The sequence below is a fragment of the Nuphar pumila genome, chromosome 12, assembly GCF_984573655.1.
Source record: "Nuphar pumila chromosome 12, dmNupPumi1.hap1.1, whole genome shotgun sequence".
Lineage (NCBI taxonomy): Eukaryota > Viridiplantae > Streptophyta > Magnoliopsida > Nymphaeales > Nymphaeaceae > Nuphar > Nuphar pumila.
Genome location: NC_143260.1, coordinates 31042531 through 31062312, shown reverse-complemented (window position 1 = coordinate 31062312; position 19782 = coordinate 31042531). Strand labels below are relative to the sequence as shown.

General features: G+C 34.5%; 1 protein-coding gene across 1 annotated transcript; it reads right to left on the bottom strand.

Annotated features, from left to right (window-relative positions):
• Positions 1-6452: 6452 nt before the first annotated feature.
• On the bottom strand, positions 6453-19210 carry LOC149820522 (uncharacterized). Its single transcript, XM_089981816.1, has 4 exons — positions 19184-19210; positions 18796-18968; positions 8746-8992; positions 6453-8251 (listed from the first exon to the last, which is right to left on the bottom strand). Exons 1-4 carry the CDS (start codon positions 19208-19210, stop codon positions 6770-6772), a joined length of 1929 nt encoding a protein of 642 aa, XP_089837942.1. The 3' UTR covers positions 6453-6769.
• Between the last annotated feature and the right edge of the window lie 572 nt (positions 19211-19782).

Genomic DNA, 19782 nt, shown 5'->3' with positions numbered 1-19782 from the left:
TCCTTATACACCTCAACAAAATGGACTGGCAGAACGAAAACATCGCCATATTATAGAAACCACTAGAACTTTATTAATAGCAAATCAAGTCCCTAAAGACTTTTGGGCAGAAGCTGCCTTAACTGCCACCTATCTCATTAATAGGATGCCATCTTCTTCGTTACAAAATATCACTCCCATTGAAAAACTTATGAACATTTCTCCAGACTACTCTAGATTAAGAATATTTGGGTGCAAATGTTTCATATTTACTGACAAAAATGATAAACTTTCCCCTCGTGCGATTCCCTGTGCCTTTTTAGGATATGCTGAAAACCAGAAAGGTTATAGATGTTTTGACTTCAAAAATAATAAACTATATGTGTCTAGAAATGTTTCCTTTCTTGAAAAGGAGAGCTTCTTTGATTTTAGAAAATTAAAAGACGTCACTGAGTACTCCTTTTTGCTAGATCTAACATCAACATCTGATGAATATGACCTTGATTGTAACTTTGATGATGATCACAGAATTATTGATCTTAATGTTGAAAATGAAGAAGTTCATAGAGATACTAGTATTCAATATTCCAGGCGACAAGAGTCTAATACTCCATGTGCACTTGAGAAATATTCTAACATTCCAACTAGACAATCATCCCGAATCTCGAGGCCTCCAGAAAAGTTTGTATCATACGAGTCTTTCTCACCCACATATAGGGCAGTTATTGCATTAATTCACTCATATGAAGAACCATCCACATATTTTCAAGCAAAAAATGATATCAAATGGATAGAAGCCATGAAAGCTGAATTAGATGCACTTGAAAAGGCTTCTACATGGAATATTCAAGATCTTCCTCCAGGGAAGAAAACTATAGGATGTCGATGGGTTTATAAAATTAAAACCAAGAGTGATGGTACTCTTGAAAGATATAAAGCCCGTTTAGTAGCCAAAGGTTATGCCCAAGAATATGGGATTGATTATGAAGAAACCTTTGCTCCGGTGGCTCGTATGACTACTGTCCGAACCTTAATTGCCTTAGCTTCTATCAAAAAATGGTCTATTTTTCAAATGGATGTCAAAAATGCTTTTTTAAATGGAAAGCTAGTTGAAGAAGTATATATGGAACCCCCTCCTGGTCTAAGTATTCCTAAGGGTAAAGTCCTTCGCTTAGAAAAAGCTCTTTATGGACTTAAACAAGCACCAAAAGCTTGGTATGATAGGTTTAGTCGTGTTATGATTGATATTGGTTTTCAATTCTGTTTAACTGACACTGCTTTGTTTATTAAGAATTCTGATGCAGGGATCATTGTGCTTCTTCTCTATGTGGATGATATGATCATCACCGGAAGCGATAAACAGGGAGTTGCAACAATCAAAACACTTCTTAAATCTCATTTTGAAATGACTGATTTGGGCTTGTTGAGATATTTTTTAGGCATTGAAGTTGCTTATTCTCCTAGAGGATATTTATTATCTCAGACTAAATTTGCTTTTGATATTGTTTTCAGGTCTGGTATTACTGATGATAAGAAAGTTGACACTCCAGAAGTTGTTAATGTTAAAATGAAGATTGATGATGGAGAACTTCTTGCAGACCCTACTCCTTACAGACAGCTTGTCGGGGCACTTTCCTATCTATCCATTACCAGACCAGATATAGCACATGCTGTTCATACAGCAAGTCAATTTCAACATGCTCCTACTTCTGTTCATATGGGAGCAGTCATGCGTATTATCAGATACATCAAGTCCTCTCTTTCACGAGGACTTTTCTTATCTTCCTCCTCTTCTCTTGATTTAATTGCATATACTGATGCTGATTGGGGAGGTGATCCCAATAACAGACACTCAACCACTGGCTTTTGTGTCTTTTTAGGGGAATCATTAATCTCGTGGAGGTGTAAAAAGCAGCAGAAGGTATCTCTCTCATCCACCGAAGCTGAATACAGAGCCATGGCAACCACGACCATGGAAGTAGTTTGGCTCCGACGACTGCTTGCTGACATGGGAGTTGAAGCAACAAAGGCTTCACAAATGTGTTGTGACAACAAAAGTGCGATCTACATTGCCAGTAACAGAACATTCCACGAACGCACCAAACACATCGAAATGGATTGTCACTACGTCAGAGAGGAATATCTACACGGGATAATTGATCTGCCATATGTCACTTCAGAATATCAGTTAGCAGACTTCTTTACAAAGCCTCTCGCTGCTCCCCGATTTCACTTTCTCTTAGACAAACTTTCGCTCATTGTACCGTAAGTTTGAGGGGGAGTGTTAAAATGTAAAACTGTACATATATGTATATATAATAATATTATATTATTATATATATATATATAAATACATTTTTAATTTCTTTCTTTTCTGTATTTTTTTTCCTTTATTTTTATTTTTTGTTTTTATGTCATCTAGTTCAGTTTGAACTAGAATGACTGTTGCTAGTCAAGTCCTGTCCAGACTTGACTAGCAATAGAGCTGTTGGACTGACACATTCCAACAGCTCTAAATAGAGCTGTTGGACTGTGCCCAACAACTCTATTGAGTCCTCTTTCAGCTGTGTATATAAAGGGGTGCAGCCCCTCTTGTATTTTACTCCAATGCTTCTTAAGCAATTGGTTTTTCATATCAATAAAGAATACATTTTTTATTTTTATTTTGTTTCCAGTTATACCCTTTTTAAGGGTTATGCTTTAGTGTCATTCTTGACACTTGCTCTTGTTAATCAAAGATCGTGTTTCGAAGATCCCCATTTCATTTCAAGAATAATAAATGGCTAAACTCCCCTCGTGCCTAGAAGGAGGCAGCTTAGTCACTGACTAGGCGCCTCAGTCGGTGCCTAGTTGGCAAACCTAGGAATTTCAAAGCCTAGGCGTTTTACTTATGCCTAGACCGACTAGTCGGTGCCTAGTCAGGGTTTTTGACTACATAGTTCGGAAGAGACAAAAGAAAAGAAAAGGAGTATTAATTAACAATCACCTTGATACTATTGAGAAGGAAGAGAAAGGAATGGGGGAGGGGTTGCACATTTAATAATGTATGTTAGGAGGCACTATAGAAGGATTCAAACAATAAATGAAACAGGTGGACAATCATTTAATATTCAAAAAACTTTCAATTTTTTTATTGGCTACAAACAAGGGTTCAGTCACTTTGAAGTGAGAGCCCTTCCAAAAGATTAGGCTTTATATATATACTAAGATATGAAATTTTAGAATCATTGATTAAACTGTATAAGCACAATTAAATTTGAACAAAAACTGTGTGAAGACAACCAAACTTTGTTGCAACCTATGTAGTCAAAAGCGGCATAAGTCTTCTTTTCCTCCCCTTCTTTTTCTTTTTGGCTGAATGGGAGTCTGTGTTTTTTTTTTGTATTTTTCTTCTCATTTTATTGTGTGATGATTTTTTATGAAGCATGAATTTTTTCTGCTGGCATATGATTTTTTTCTGATTTTATGAATCATGATTTTTTTTCTGATTTTATGATTCTACCAAAGCATGTTATGTATTTTTTTCTGATTTTCTGAAGCCTTATTAATTGTCTGAATGAAAGCATGTTTACTTATTTGATGAATTATGTACACATCTTGATGAGATGATCTTGTTAGTTAAACATATCCATTATGTTTGATCATTTTATATATATTCTGAAATGTTTATGTGAATGCATGATTCTGTTAAAGTATGATTTACTGTTGCTTGGCTGAATGAAAGCATGGGAAAATTATTTGATGTATTATGTAATATAATTGTTTTACATTGTTCAACAACATTATTTTCTGTCTATTGCTTATTGTTGATTGATTTTATGTTGTGTAAATGCTTATTCACATTGTCAGTTGAATGGTTTGTTTATTCAATTGTTCATTGGTTCCTAATTTTTTGAGCAGGTTATGTAATACAATCATTTTACAGTGTTTGTCAACATATTTTTTTTATCTATTGCTTATTGTTGATTGATTTTATATTGTATACATATTTGTTATTAATTTTAGCATTTTGCTTACATATTTTGTGTATTTTTTTTTTAATTGATGTACCGACTAGTCCACCTAGTCTTTTTAGGGGTTCACCGCCTATCGCTTTTGACTACATAGGTTGCAACTTCTCAGATTCTAAATGGATGGACACAATCAATGCAATGGAGACAAAACATTGAAACTAAAAAGCACCAGTCACAAATCTGATTTCCAAAATATATCAGAGTTCCGATCAAATACTTCTGGACCCAAGCAAGACAACACTATCCAGATGATACAAATGGTTTGCACACAATAAATATAGCATGACAAAAACTTTTTTGTTTTTTTCATTACCTATAAATAACACAAAATCATGCAGGGTTGGAAGTAGTCCTGTCAACTGCATATGGTATTGCATAGAAGTCAGCTTCCATGTGCTACATAACTTATCACAAAGAATCAATCTGTCCATCAAAATGTAGAGATCAATTGAGCAAGAAAATATGCAGCAAAAGAAAACTTCAATTCAATGATGACAAAACGCAAAGATAAATGCATTGACTAAAGAAATAATAATAATCTTCATGATGTTAATAAGTTTAAAGACAGACATAAGTGCAGAAAAGGGCTGAAGAGTACAACAAATGACACCATTATTAGCGATACATGATTTTTTTTCTCTGAGGAAAGGGTAAAAGCTGTCATTATATTGAACAACAGTTGTGTATTGGCAGTCTCAGCCCTGGTCACTCGGTCTCAAACTAAATGCAGTAGAAATGACAAATAATTCCATGATGAACATGATTGAATAATGCCATCAAACATGAATTAACTGAGGAGCTGAAGAAAACAATGTTATCAATCAGAACAAACCAGGTATGTTGCAAGATAATCGTGGAACTTGGACAAGAGAGAATAAGAGATACAAACCCTTCAAACGATTGGCACATCTAACATGTTCAGTAAGAAAAAGGCTATACGAACATGTTAAATAGCAGGTGCAGGAATTCTTTAGTTGTCAACTTAGAGGTTCCTAATTTTAAAGGAAAAAAGTTCCTCAAGAAAATACACTGCCAGTTTGATCTTCATCAGGGAGCATATTCCAAATTGGAAAAAATGAAGTAATTACACCTCAAAAGATAATGTACAGTTTTATATCGATCTTTAATGTGAAACTGAGACTCCATCAATATAATGATAAAAAAAAATCTTGCATTAGCCAACCTGCAATGTAATATTCCAAAAACTCAAAATACTGACAAAACCCAGTGGAGGGAAAAGAACGATTCCTGAACATCAGTAAGACCATAGTGATACACAAATTAAAGTGTTATAACATTTGTAAAGCATGTAACATAAAATACGTTAATAAACACAATCTATAGTAAACATAGGAAAAACCAAATGTCTGAAACACCATATATACTCTTTCTACAATTTAGAGATCAGAGCTACCTTGAGGAAAAATTGCAAACTAACAGTTTCATGTCTAAAACACCATTTCATACTCTTTCTACATTTGAGTAGTTCAGAGCTTCCTTGAAGAAAAAATGCAAATAATATCATCATTCAAAGATTAAATCCAACGAGGAAAACAATCCCTTTTCTTGAAGTTTAGGAAAATTAAACTGAATGGTATGTTTTAAAGATGATCGATGATGTAAACTTTGCTGATTCATAATAGACAAGGTCTAAAGTATATAATTAAAAAGGCAAGCAAGCAAGAAAAATCTATAGAAATGCGCATGAGAAAGAGAGATGAAAACTTAGAAAAGGGATACTAGTAGAAAGTAGGCGAACAAAGAAAATTGTAAAAGATCTGTTATATCTACTGAGAGGTGGATTCTGCTTTAGTTGGTAGTGATTCAGCACACAAATTACTCGATATTATGGGTGTTGTTCTCAGGATAACATGACCTTTGTGATTGGGGGCAGGAGGGGAGTGTTGAGGGGGTAGTCTTCATCTATACATCCACTAATCGTGCTCTCCATAGCAAAAACAGATGGTAAAGTTTCCTATAACTATATTCAGAGCATGATGGATTACACAATCTCATTGTTTCTGCTTATAGCATTATAGGAAGCTTTCCAAGTTATTCAAAAGTAGATGACTTAGAAGCCTCTCAAAAAAATGATATCTCCCATGATAACCCTATACTGTATGTATGTACATTTATTGCTTCCCCTGACATTGCCATAGGCGGTCAAATGATAAACCTATTCCAGGGAAACAAGTTTTTTGCATACGCATCAACTATGACAAACCTTCACACACACAAGAGAGAGAGAGTTTTCTAGATACCTGAAACCATCATTGTCTTATGCATTTAAGTTTGAAAAGCTACAGTTTTCTAAAGAACAAGTAGATGTATCTTCAATGCTCATGCACACAAATGCATGTGTTCACGCATAAAAGATTATAAAAATGCCATGCATCGTGCATATAAGCAATTATTCACTCACTTCTGAACGATCCATTTTTAGCTTACATGAAGAGGTGCTAAGAATGCAAGTAAATAATTATATTGATCAACTGATGTTGTTTGCTACATGGTTATTTGACAAATAAAATACTGAAATCTGGGAATTTCACCACTACAGACTAATATCTGGAGTCTGCTTTTCATCAGCAAAAAGTAGGATGAGCATGTGGTAAAAGAAGACACAATTCAACTTGATGCCAGCTCATCTATGTCACATGGAAACTCCACTTTTAAACCCGCAGTAGTTGTATTGGAAGACAAAAATTCTATATCCACAGCCAGATCCATGACATAGCAGCTCATATGACCCGAGAATATGATACAATGCATTCTGATCAGTATTTTCTTCTCAAACTCATGCTTTTCCTCTTCTGGCTTCTAACAAAATGACATGTCATAGCATGGTTATAGAACCTCCTCATATATTCTGATAATCGATGAATTGTTTGCAGATCGCCAAGTGCTGACAACCTCATTAAAAATGAATCAAATTTTTGATATGGCAGTTTTATTCCCTTCCTCATGATGTCATCCAAAAGCAAGCGAGCAGCATCGGTTTTTCCAGAACCAAACAGTCCCTCAATCATCACACAGTAAGAATCAACCTCCCGCGGACATCTATTCTTATCCATGTCATCCCACAATTCAGTAGCCTTTTCAATTTGGCCCACATTGAAGAACATAGTAATCAACATATTGTAAGACTGGACGCTGGGTAAGCAACCTGATTCTTTAATTCTCTCAAACAGAGCACAAGCATGATCAACCTGTCTAAGGTTGCAGAGAACTTTCAGGAAACAATTATAAGTAACAATATCAGGTGGATAACCCTTGTTTGCCATCTCATCCAAGAACTTATAAGCTTCTTCAAGCTTTCCTGCTCTACACATCCCTTCAATCAATCCAATGTAAGTTGAAACATCAGGAAGACAACCACTATTTCTCATGTCCCTGATAACTCTGAAGCACTCATCCATCTTACCCACTTTTGCCAATGCCACAATCATGATGCAGTAAGTCCTCGCTGTGGGAGACGACATGGTAGACCCTTTGGTCCTCATGAATTCAAACAGTTCAGACGCCTCCGACACCATCCCTGCTTTGCAGAACGCATCGATTGCCGCATTGTATGTAAAGTTTTCGGGAGTGTGACCCATCTGAATCATTTCTTCTAACACTTCCATGGCCTTCGTCGGTCTTCTTACCCTGCACCACCCAAAAAACAAGATGTTGTAGGTCCTTGCATCAGGGGGAAGCTTAACCTTGAGCTTCTTAAACATGGATTCAGCCTCACCAACCAATCCGCATTTGCACAGAGAATCCAGCAGCAAATTGAATGCATTGATCTCCGGCTTTGTCTTCACTCTGATCCTCTTTTTCTTCGCGAACTTCCCCAGGGATGTGAGGTTCTTCTCGGCATACTTCCTGAGTATGTCAAGAAGCATTTCGATCGGCACGAAGCTCTTCTTCTTCCGTTTCATGTAATCCAAGATGTCGCAGAGGATCCCGAACTGTTTCGCCTTATACTTTGTGCAAGAAAGTATGTCGATCATCGCATTATACATCTGTGGCTGGTGGGTGTAACCCTCCTGCTGAGCAGCCCATGTGAAGAATCTTAAAGCCGATTTTTCATCGAATCGAAGACGATGAAGAACTGCTCCGACTGTTTCAGTCGTCAATGATGCACCAGATGATTCAAGAGCACTCTCCATACACTGATCAGCTTCGGAATTCTCACTTATAGCCTTAAACAACTTATCACAATCCTCAGACCAAGAATACTCATGTTCAATACCATCCGAATTGCAATCACCAATCTGATCCAATGAAGAACTTAATGAACAGAAAGATACACTGATCAAATTCAACGGAACCAATGGTTTTGCCAAATTTGGCACATAAAAAACCAATCCAGCATTGCGTGCGATGCTGAAACCTCGCCGGCTATTTGATAAACCGATTGAATTACAATCGACGAGGTGGCTCAGGTTGGAACTCAAGGAGTTATATGGACTGGGGTTTAACGAATTAGTACAGAAATCGCGAAACTCTATCCAGAATGGTTGAATGCTTTCTGTTTTGCAATCACAAAACTGAATTATTCCAATATTCGGGAGCAGGAAATCGCAGAAACAGTGAAATCGGGACGAATGCATTGATGGGCATGAAATTGGAGAAACCCACCTGACTAAAGAACAAGAACTTACATTCAGAACCCTAAGCAAGCTACGGAAACACCTGCTACTGTTCTCCATGAAGGATTTCTCCCCCAAAAAAATCAGGGTTTTAGGATAAACCCTGATTTTCCCACAAAATCCAGAAATTCTTCCCGGGGATTCGGATGCAAAGACAACCCCAGAATCATCCTCATGACGCTGAAATATGAAGTTGGGAAGGCGGAGACACAAAGAAAACGATGCTCTTCTTGCCCCAGGAGGACTGTTTGAGCGCAATCGGAGACGGGAAAATTCTGGATTTCCAGATAATGGGTGGCTTTTCCGAACGCTAGAAATTGGAGGCGCGGCGCTAAGCGGGCGTGCCTCTTGCGTCTTGTGATGCTGAAGACAGCGTTTTTGGGTTACCACAGGAAGAAGGGTGAAGCGCGAAGCGCCGAGCAGGAAGCGAGTATCTGATAAATGCGATGAGTAAAGGGTGAGGTACTTGGCAACGTTTCAAATGCACGGCAGCTCGGCTTATGTTCGCAACCCCATTCAAACTTGTAAAATGAGCTTAAGCTTGGCAAGCGAGAGGGTGTTGTGCGTTCTTCCCTGAACGCAAATTTGCATGTTCATGTGTGTACGGAAGAATATCATGGGACAATATGTCAATGTTGCCCATGATGACTTTATAATAAAATAATATATAAAAAAGGTAAATATATTTTTAACGAAAATGTCTTCTGATAAAATAGATATGTGTTGGACGAAAATATCCTCCTGCTCCTAGTAAATAGATTTGCATGTTCCACCTTTGTTTTTAGCTTGTGTTACAACATATGGCCGCCTTCTCGTTCCTGCCTTGTGTTAGATAAAAAATATTCTCAGGTTTGTTCCTACCTCATTGAGATAACTATAAATTGAACAACAGGTTCGATCATTGGTGGGTGTCATAGAGGTGTTTGTCGGTCATCTCTTCTTCTTCGTTTTTGTTAGGCAGTATGAAAAAAAACAATGACGTGCAAACATTCTAACAAGTGTCATTAAAGCGTGGTGTGTATCTTTCCATGTCATCATGCTATTGTTGAAGAACGTATGTCGTCATGAGTGCCATTAAGGTGTTGTTTTGTTATCAAGTAGATTTTATCGTTTCGACAGTTGGAAACTTGAAGATATTTGCAAGACGTTGGGACCTGTTGACAATAATGCTTGGTTACAAATGCGAGCAAGGGCCTCTACCCCATCCAGTATCGCCTCTACCCCATCCGGTATCGTCCATTCACTCAGTATATGCAATGTAATGCAAATAGCGGTTGTAGTAACACGTACATTGATTTTTGAGATATTGTTTTGTTTGTTAATATCGATTTGTAATATATTATGCTGAATTGTCGTATATCAATTTGTAAGATATTATGTATTTTCTAGTATCGATTTGTGAGATATTATTTTGTTTGTTAATATCGATTTGTAATATTATGTTGAATTGTGTATATCGATTTGTAACATATTATGTGTTTTCTAGTGACAATTTTTGAGATATCATTTTGGTTGTTAATATCGATTTGTAATATATTATGTTGAATTGCCGTATATTGATCTGTAAGATGTTATGTGTTTTTCAGTGTCGATTTGTGAGATATTATTTTGATTGTTAATATCGATTTGTAATATATTATGCTGAATCGCCGTATATATGTTGAATTGTCGTATATCGATTTGTAAGATATTATGTATTTTCTAGTGTCAATTTATGAGATATTGTTTTGGTTATTAATCTCGATTTGTAATATATTATGTTGAATTTTTGTATATCGATTTGCAAGATGTTATGTGTTTTTCAGTGTCGATTTGGAAGATATTGTTTTGTTTGTTAATATCGATTTATAATATATTATGTTGAATTGTCGTATATCGATTTGTAAGATATTATGTATTTTCTAGTGTCGTTTTGTGAGATATGGTAAATGGTTGTTAATATAGATTTGTAATATATTATGCATAATTTATATTACATTATGTTGTTGCTTTGATATTGTGATTCATTCAATCGTTTCTTTGACTTGCTTAACTAATCGGTAGTCGTTGTTAAATGCATCTTGAATAAATTGTAGAAAACATATGTGCTGGCTAACACAAATTGATATTTTGCTCATGACAGTGTTGAGCATATCAACTACTTGCAGTGAAGATGATGTGTCCCAATCACTAGAAAGGCATAGAGCAATGGACATCTGTACTATCGACGCACCTGAAGAAGTGAATATGTGCACTAATGATTGGATTCACTCTAGACTTGAATATTCCAGCAGACGAAATGCAATTCGATAATGATATTCCATCAGACGAAATGCAATTCAATAATGAGGTAGACGATCATCCCAGTGCACTTGACAAAGGTGCAAGCACCTCAAGTCTATATGATAGTACACTTAACCATGTTCCCGTAGAGGGAATGCAGCTTAATAATGAGGAAGCTACATACAAATTTTACAATGATTATGCCTTAAACTTGGCTTCAGTGTTAGAAGGTATTCTTGGGCAAAAATGCACAGGGTGTCATGGTGAGAAATGCATATGTTTGTTCTAAGAAAGGTTGGAAGAACTCAAGTGAAAATCCAACAAGGAGCAAGCCAGATTCAAGATGTGGTTGTCCAGCGAGAATAATGTTAAGAAGACTTTCGAATGCAAAATACGTAGTTCGTACTTTAATCAATGATCATAACCATGAATTAGCCCCTTCATTTATGACTCTTATTTTAAGGTCACAACGAAAAATAACTGAAGTGCATGTTGTAATTGCTGAAATAAATGATAGCTCCAGCATTGCACCAAGGAAGACATATAATTTATGCGTGCACATAGATGGTGGTTGCGAGAATTTTTCATTCACACCTATGGATCTAAGATAAGAAGGAAGAGGTCAGACAACATGAAGAAAATGGAGAAATATGTTCTTTAGTTGATTACCTACAGAAGAATTCAAGCAATAACCCTAGTTTCTTTAGTGCAATGCAACTGGATGAAGATGGATATGGTGTGAATATGTTTTGGACAGATTCAAAGCTAAGAGTAGATTATGCATGCTTCAATGATGTGCTTATTTTTTATGACATTGAAGATTAATACAAAACAGTGGTTATTTGCGTAGTTTGTCAGAGTGAACCATCACTCACAGAGTTGCATATTAGGTGACGTTTTTTTGTATGACCAGACTAAGGAAACCTTTGAGTGGTTGTTAAGAGTATTTACACAGGAAATGAATGTGAAGCACCATGAAGCTGTACTTACAAATGGTGATCATGCAATTGCGGTTGCAGTGTATCATGTATGGTCATATGCACATCATTGCCTATGTTTGTGACATATCTTTCAAAATGCAGCAAAGAACATATAACACATTTTTAATCAGAAGACAGGGTTTGATAAAATGTTTAGAAAGTGTGTACTTGAGAGCATGGACGAGGTCACTTTTCTGTCTGATTGGGAGCAAATGATTCAGATGTACGACCTTGAAGACTGTGTGTGGTTACAAAATTTATATGTTGACAAAGAGAAGTGGGCATTGGCATATGAAAGTCAATACTTTTATGCAGGTATGATAAGCACACAAAGAGCTGAATTTATGCATGTTACACTGAAAAAAAATCTTGTATTCATGTTTAACAATGTTTCGCTTCATGAAACAGTATGAATTATTTGTAGACGATCTTAGACAGAATGAGCTTGAACAAGATGTGAAATGCTTTAACACCCGCTCTGTAACTTTGGGCATGAAAATATTGACACGACCTGCAGATTTGTATACACTAACTATATTTGAATGGACTAAGAAGGAGGTTATACAGGTCATGAATTGTAACATAGAAGGACATATGCAATATGAGAATATGTACAAATACCATGTTATATGGGAGGGCGAAGAGCAACCAAAAAGGAAAGAAGCACATGTTACGTACAATGTTGACACAGAATAGCTGAATGTACGTGCAAAATATATGAATTCATATTTTATGTCGTCATGCATTAAAAACACTTATCAAGAGAAGATACGAAAAATACTTGAGTCATATATAATGCGAAGATGGACGAGAAAGGCAAAGATTGAACTGCTGGATACAAATAATGTTAGTACATCTGGTGTTGATGAGAAGTGCCACATAGCCTCCCATTACCAACAACTATGTAGGTCACTTATGCATGTTGTAGATTTGGCATCAAAAAGCGAAGAAGCCTATGTATGTATGAGAAAAGTGTCAAGAGAATTACTTGAAAAAGTACAGTTAATTTACCATGAGTCTATTGCAGTTTATGAAGACCAATATAAGAAAATGGGATCAAACAACGTAGGTGAAATTTACATTTCCCTCGACCCTTAGGATAAGTTGTGTTGAAGCGTCAACATCATCTTCGACAAGTCAGGAGTAAACCTTGTAGATTATGATATAAATATTTACCTAGCGAAGGATATTAAAAGGAAACATGCCTCTGATTGCAGTCGTCAGAGGACAAAAGGTGCACTGGAATTGGTTTATAAGAAAATATGTAAGAAACAACTAACCCTTAAGCAACCAAGCCCTTCGCATGAACATGTATGTAATACAGTATATTGCTTTCCATGTAAATTGCATTACGTGCAACTTAGCAATATCTAACTTGTGTAATTTTCAACATGCAACAATACCCTACAGACATGCATTACAACATTAGAACCTGCAATCCCCCCGACCTGTTTGAGTGGAACGATGACATGAGTTTGACAAGTCTTTTGGTATCTAACAATTTTGAGAGGATGTTTTCATTTCTTGTTGAACTTAATGTAGTGCCTAATATTGTTTTGTTTAATGACAGGCTCAGTTCAATTCAAAAGTAAGCAACGCAACACAGAAATCACGTGTGGATTCTTCAGCTACAACATAGTTGTAGCATTTAACTTTCATTAGTGTAAATCGTTGTAATGTTTAACATTCTGTAATTCTATAATTTTTTGTTGTAAATCGATAATTCTTTCTTATGATTCTATAATTATTTGCTGTAATGTTATAATTCTTTGTTGTAATTATACAATAGAAATCATACTACAAATATCATAAAACTTGTCCCTAGAAAATATATAATATCTTACAAATCGATATACAATAATTGAGCATAATATATTACAAATCGATATACAACAATTCAACATAATAGCGTATAAATCGATCTTAACAAACAAAATAATATTTCACAAAAATCGACACTAGAAAACACTTAATATCTTACAAATCGATATACGACAATTCAACATAATATATTACAAATTGATATTAACAAACAAAACAATATCTCACAAATCGACACTAGAAAACACATAACATCTTACAAATCGATATACGGCAATTCAACATAATATATTACAAATCGATATCAACATACAAAACAATATCACCAAATCGACACTATATTGGGAAGCTTCATTCTCAAAAAGGCAGGTTATGGAGGCAATTTCGCCTCATTCATTTGCTCGAGAAAAGAGAAGGCGTGCTAACAAAAACAGTAATCAGACTGACATTAAGAAGCCAAAGATTGAACCCGTTGATGAACCTTTCCTTATTTCATCAATTAATGACCATGAAAGTCCCATTTCTAAGAAAGCTGGTAAGAATTTTTACTTCTCTTTAGCTTGATAACTTACAAATCGATTTACGACAATTCAGCATAATATCTTTCAAATCGATATACAACAATTCAGTATAATATATTACAAATCGATAATAACCATACACATAATATCTCACAAATCGACACTAGAAAATACATAATATTTTCCAAATTGATATACGACAATTCAGCATAATATACTACAAATCGATATTAACAAACAAAACAATATCACCAAATTGACACTCGAAAACACATAATATCTTATAAATCGATATTAGAAAACACATAATATCTTCCAAATCGATATACGAAAATTCAGCATAATATATTACAAATCGATATTAACAAACAAAACACTATCACCAAATCGATACTCAAAAACACATAATATATTATAAATCGATATACGATAATTCAACATAATTTATTACAAATCGATATTAACAAACAAAACAATATCTCACAAATCAATACTAGAAAACACATAACATCTTATAAATCGATATACAACAATTCAACATAATATATTACAAATCGATATAAAAAACCAAAACAATTTCACCAAATCAACACTATATCGGGAAGCTTCATTCTCAAAAAGGCGGGTTGCGAAGGCGGTTTTGCCTCATTCATTAGCTCGAGAAAAGAGAGGGTGTGCTGACAAAAACAGTCATCAGACTGACATTAAGAAGCCAAAGCTTGAACCCGCTGATGAACCTTTCCCTATTTCGTCAATTAATGAGCATGAAGTTACCATTTCTAAGAAAGCTGGTAAGAATTTTCACTTCTCTTTGGCTTGATAACTTACAAATCAATTTACGGTAATTCAGCATAATATCTTTCAAATCGATATACGGCAATTCAGTATAATATATTATAAATCGATAATGACCATACATATTATTGCGATTTGCACGCTTGAGGTGGCGATTTGCGTATTCAACTCACATGTGCTAGTGCATAATTTTGGTTTATGGATCAATGTAAATTTTATACACAGTCTTATAAAATTTGTATACACAGTCTACAAAATCTATTACAAATGTTTGTACACAAAAAATTTGTCATGTTCAAGAAATTGATAGTTGAACCAAAAATTGCTATATCTCTCTCTCAACAGTAGAATGTAACCCTCTTCACGTTATCCTTGAGAACAGGTAGACATTTAAAATGGCTTCTTCTTACTCCTTAGAGCCTCGCATCCTTTGTTGCTTTCTAGGTAATCTTGCAGTTTGGGGTTTTGTTTCTTTTGCAATTAGAAAATCCATCATTTTTTTGCATAATTCTGTGCAGAATCCAGGAATATCATCCTGAAAAAATAAAATAAAAGTCAGACCATTATAGAAATGTAGTCAACAATAATACAGGATAATAAAACATGTTTAAGTGTACAACATACAATGGTGAATTCTGGTACTCGTCCATAGTATATTGCTTTAATATACTTCATTATAAAGATGCCACAATCGATGCCATTATTTTGTAAAGGAGCATCCTCGGCGACGTGAATCCTCCATGGCCCAATGTCGACACCCAACATGCCTCTGAAAAATCCAACATGTGGTTTATGCAAAAGCAAGTAAATTTTGAGTCATGGTAGAAGCTACAGTAATCTTATAGATATATAATTACCAAATGCACAATGTCACGGTCTACACCAACGTTATAGTCCAATGAGTTGTATAACCATATTTTTGTTTTCGTACATCCAACACGTATAAGACCCAATGCTTTTTCGATTGTCACAATGTAGGAATCAATATCTGAAAAGCGATGTTAAGAATCAGCATATAAATCGATATTAAAAATCAAAACAATATCTTAAATCGATATTAGGATTCAACATATAAATTGATATTAAGAATAAAAAAATATCTTAAATCGATATGTAAATTCTTATTGATAGCTTAAAACGGATATTAAGAATCAACACAGAAATCGATATTAAGAATCAAAACAATATCTTAAATCGATATTAAGAATCAACATATAAATTGATATTAAGAATCAAAACAATATCTTAAATCGATATTAGGAATCAACATATAAATCAATATTAAGAATCAAAACAATATCTTAAATCGATATGTAAATTCTTATTGATAGTTTAAAATCGCTATTAAGAATCAACATATAAATTGATATTAAGAATCAAAATAATATCTTAAATTGATATTAAGAATCAACATATAAATCGTTATAAAGAATCAGAATAATATCTTAAATCGATATGTAAATTCCTATTGATAGCTTAAAATCGATATTAAGAATCAACATAGAAATCAATATTAAGAATTAAAACAATATCTTAAATCGATATGTAAATTTCTATTGATAGCTTAAAATCGATATTAAGAATCAACATATAAATCAATATTAAGAATCAAAATAATATCTTAAATCGATATTAGGAATCAACATATAAATCAATATTAAGAATCAGAACAATATCTTAAATCGATATGTAAATTCCTATTGATAGTTTAAAATCGATATTAAGAATCAACATAGAAATCGATATTAAGAATCAAAATAATATCTTAAATTGATTTAATATCTTACAAATCGATATGGTCATAAACCTTTTCACTTGACGAGAAGTCTGCCATTTGGTCATCGTCACCCCAGTATTGTAGTCCATCTAGAAATCCAGCCGTGTATGGCATTCAGCGGATGATACTTTGTTGAACGAAACAGTAATAATAGTAAGTTTAAAACACGCAGGTACATTAGTAAATCAAAAAAAAAAATAAACATATAAGATAACTGATATACCATAAAATAAGGGGTGACGACACAGACCGGCATAGATAATCCTTGCTTTGAATATACATGACGAAATCGTGTGTAGTCTGTTTACAACAAATATGCACTTGTTAATATACATGACCACATCATAGGTAAATGTATAACTGATAGTGGTTTCATACGTACAAAATTACTGATAGTGTGTCCTGCAAATTCATCTCGCATCCGATCGATGTTCTCTTCAAGCACTTTGTTGAGTTTTCTGGCACCTTGTTTTATAGATGTTGCATTGAAATTAGTTGAATATTCAGTAAAGGAATTGTTACATTATATTCAGTAAGCAAACTATAAATGACATAAAAAAGAAGACGAAGCAGGTTAAAGGAATCAAAGGTACCTTTTTTGTGGACGATCGACTGAATCGTAGAGTCCTTCTTCGACATTGATACAGTCTTTGCGACGACGGTGGTTAACTGAAACATCATTTTTTTTGTTCGTTGCTCATGAAGCAGGAAAATGAAACATCGTCTATTCCTTGCTCTTAAAGGAAACGTCTTGTGAGGAACAGAACACACTACCAAAGTTAATCATTTCACGTCGTTTCAAGTCCCACCAGTTTTCAAAAATCACGCCCAAAGATTATACTAAATAAATTAATTAAATTTTGCATTAATTAAAAGACATCATTTCATTTGCTAGTATCATCGAGACGATGTTAGTATGTGTAAATGAATGACACGTCGCATAACATCAGTAGTGTGTCAGATGACATTTACCTAAACTCTAGACCCTAAACTAATCTTATGTGACGTTCCTTGCACTTAAAGGAAACACTACAAATAATAAACCCTAAACCAGAAATTGCTTAACTGTTGAGAAAACCTACGTACAAATTGTGGTAACTTCATAATCGCTCTACTTAGTAATCGATGTTAAAGGAATCACTATACATAATAAACTCAAAACTAGTAATTACTATACCATTTAGCAAACATAAGTACAGTTCGTGGTAACTTCATAATTGCTATACTAAGTAATCGCTATCACAAGAAACACTATAAATAATAAACCGTAAACCAGTAATCGCTATACAATTTAGCAAACGTAAGTACAAATCATGGTAACTGCATAATAGCTATATTGAGTAATTGCTATCACAGGAAACACTATAAATAATAATCCCTAAACCAGTAATCGCTATACAATTTAGCAAACGTAAGTAGAAATCATGCTAACTTCATAATCGCTATACTGAGTAATTGCTATTACAAGAATCACTATAAATAATAAACTCAAAACTAGTAATCGCTATATGATTTAGCAAACGTAACTACAAATCATGGTAACTTCATAATCGCTATACATAGTAATCGCTATCACAGAAATAGTGATACATAATAAACCCTAAGCCAGTTATTGCTATACGATTTAGCAAACGTAAGTACAAATCATGAAAGAATTATATAATTACAAACCTAAGTTTATGTATTCTTATCAATTTTTCAGTGACACTTCTGTGTTACACTTATTAAGGAAAGAATTATATAATTACAATAAAGAATAATAGAATTATAACATAGAATTATCGGGATATACAAATCACATGTGTTTATTCAGTAGCACTTGATGACTTAGATGGACATACAAATCGTCTCTTTATTTGCATTGGTGGAGTCTCTTTATTCGATGGCCTCTTCATTCCCTTGAACTTATTAAACCCACTGGTAATCATCTCAACTAGTGACCCAATTTGTCTCTCTAAATTCTACATGTCCTTTCGTAACTCCTTATTCTCCCTCTCCAGTAACGCTAACCTTTTGTCAGACGATACATTCTCTTTTAGGAGCAGTGTTTCCTCCTTATCATGTACTCCAACAAAGGGAATCGTAGGAAGTGCCAAAGGAACATGAGGGATGTTACGTCTATGTTGGAAGATGACATGATCGGGGACAAGAGCGTCCTTACTTTCAGGTTGCTTCTCCTTAATCTGTCAATTTAGACGCATAGGTTGTCAATATTGTTTGAAATAGTTGGGGTCATATTGTCATTCTTTATAATCATATGGTATGGCACAAACACCTCCTTTGTTCCAGCTATCCAATTGTTTCCTGAAGCATTTGTGCCAATTCACGTTCCTGGCCTCACCACTATTTATCTTCCTTCTCATTAGCACAGACACTTTTGGTACCGACTATCCCAAACCAGCTTGTAGGAGTACTCGACTACCATGCTGTAACTCGACTTCACATTTACTAAAGAGCCAAATATCGCAGATAGACAGTCTCAAAGCCACAACAATAACCTCTTTGTCCTCGTCCTCCCCATCTCTATACGGTCTTCAAACAACCTGTACAATCGAGATTGTAGTTTAGATATAGACATAATTATTCATGCAAAATGTTGAATGTGATAACGATTTGTACTAAAGAAGACAAAATCCTAAATCGATGATTACTTAAGAATGCTAAACATTATAACGATTTACGGTAATGAAAGTTAGATACTAAGGAGATGACAATTTGTATTAAAGAAGACAAAATTCTAAAGCGATGATTACTTAAGAATGCTAAACATTATAACGATTTACGCTAATGAAAGTTAGATGCTTTAGAGATAATGATTTATACTAAAGAAGACAAAATCCTAAAGTGATGATTACTTAAGAATGCTAAACATTATAATGATTTACGCTAATGAAAGTTAGATGCTAAGGCGATAACGATTTGTACTAAGGAAGACAATATCCTAAAGCGATGAATACTTAAAAATGCTAAACATTATAACGATTTACGCTAATGAAA

What these genes read in the sequence shown, in the direction of transcription:
- LOC149820522 (XM_089981816.1), bottom strand. Translation starts at nt 19,210, where the DNA reads ATGGTAGTCGAGTACTCCTACAAGCTG. An exon ending in TCGAGTACTCCTACAAGCTG is followed by an intron (nt 18,969 to 19,183) that starts GTTTGGGATAGT and finishes CTAAATTGACAG; the next exon opens with ATTAAGGAGAAGCAACCTGA. An exon ending in GGGAAGAATTTCTGGATTTT is followed by an intron (nt 8,252 to 8,745) that starts GTGGGAAAATCA and finishes TCATTGGATCAG; the next exon opens with ATTGGTGATTGCAATTCGGA.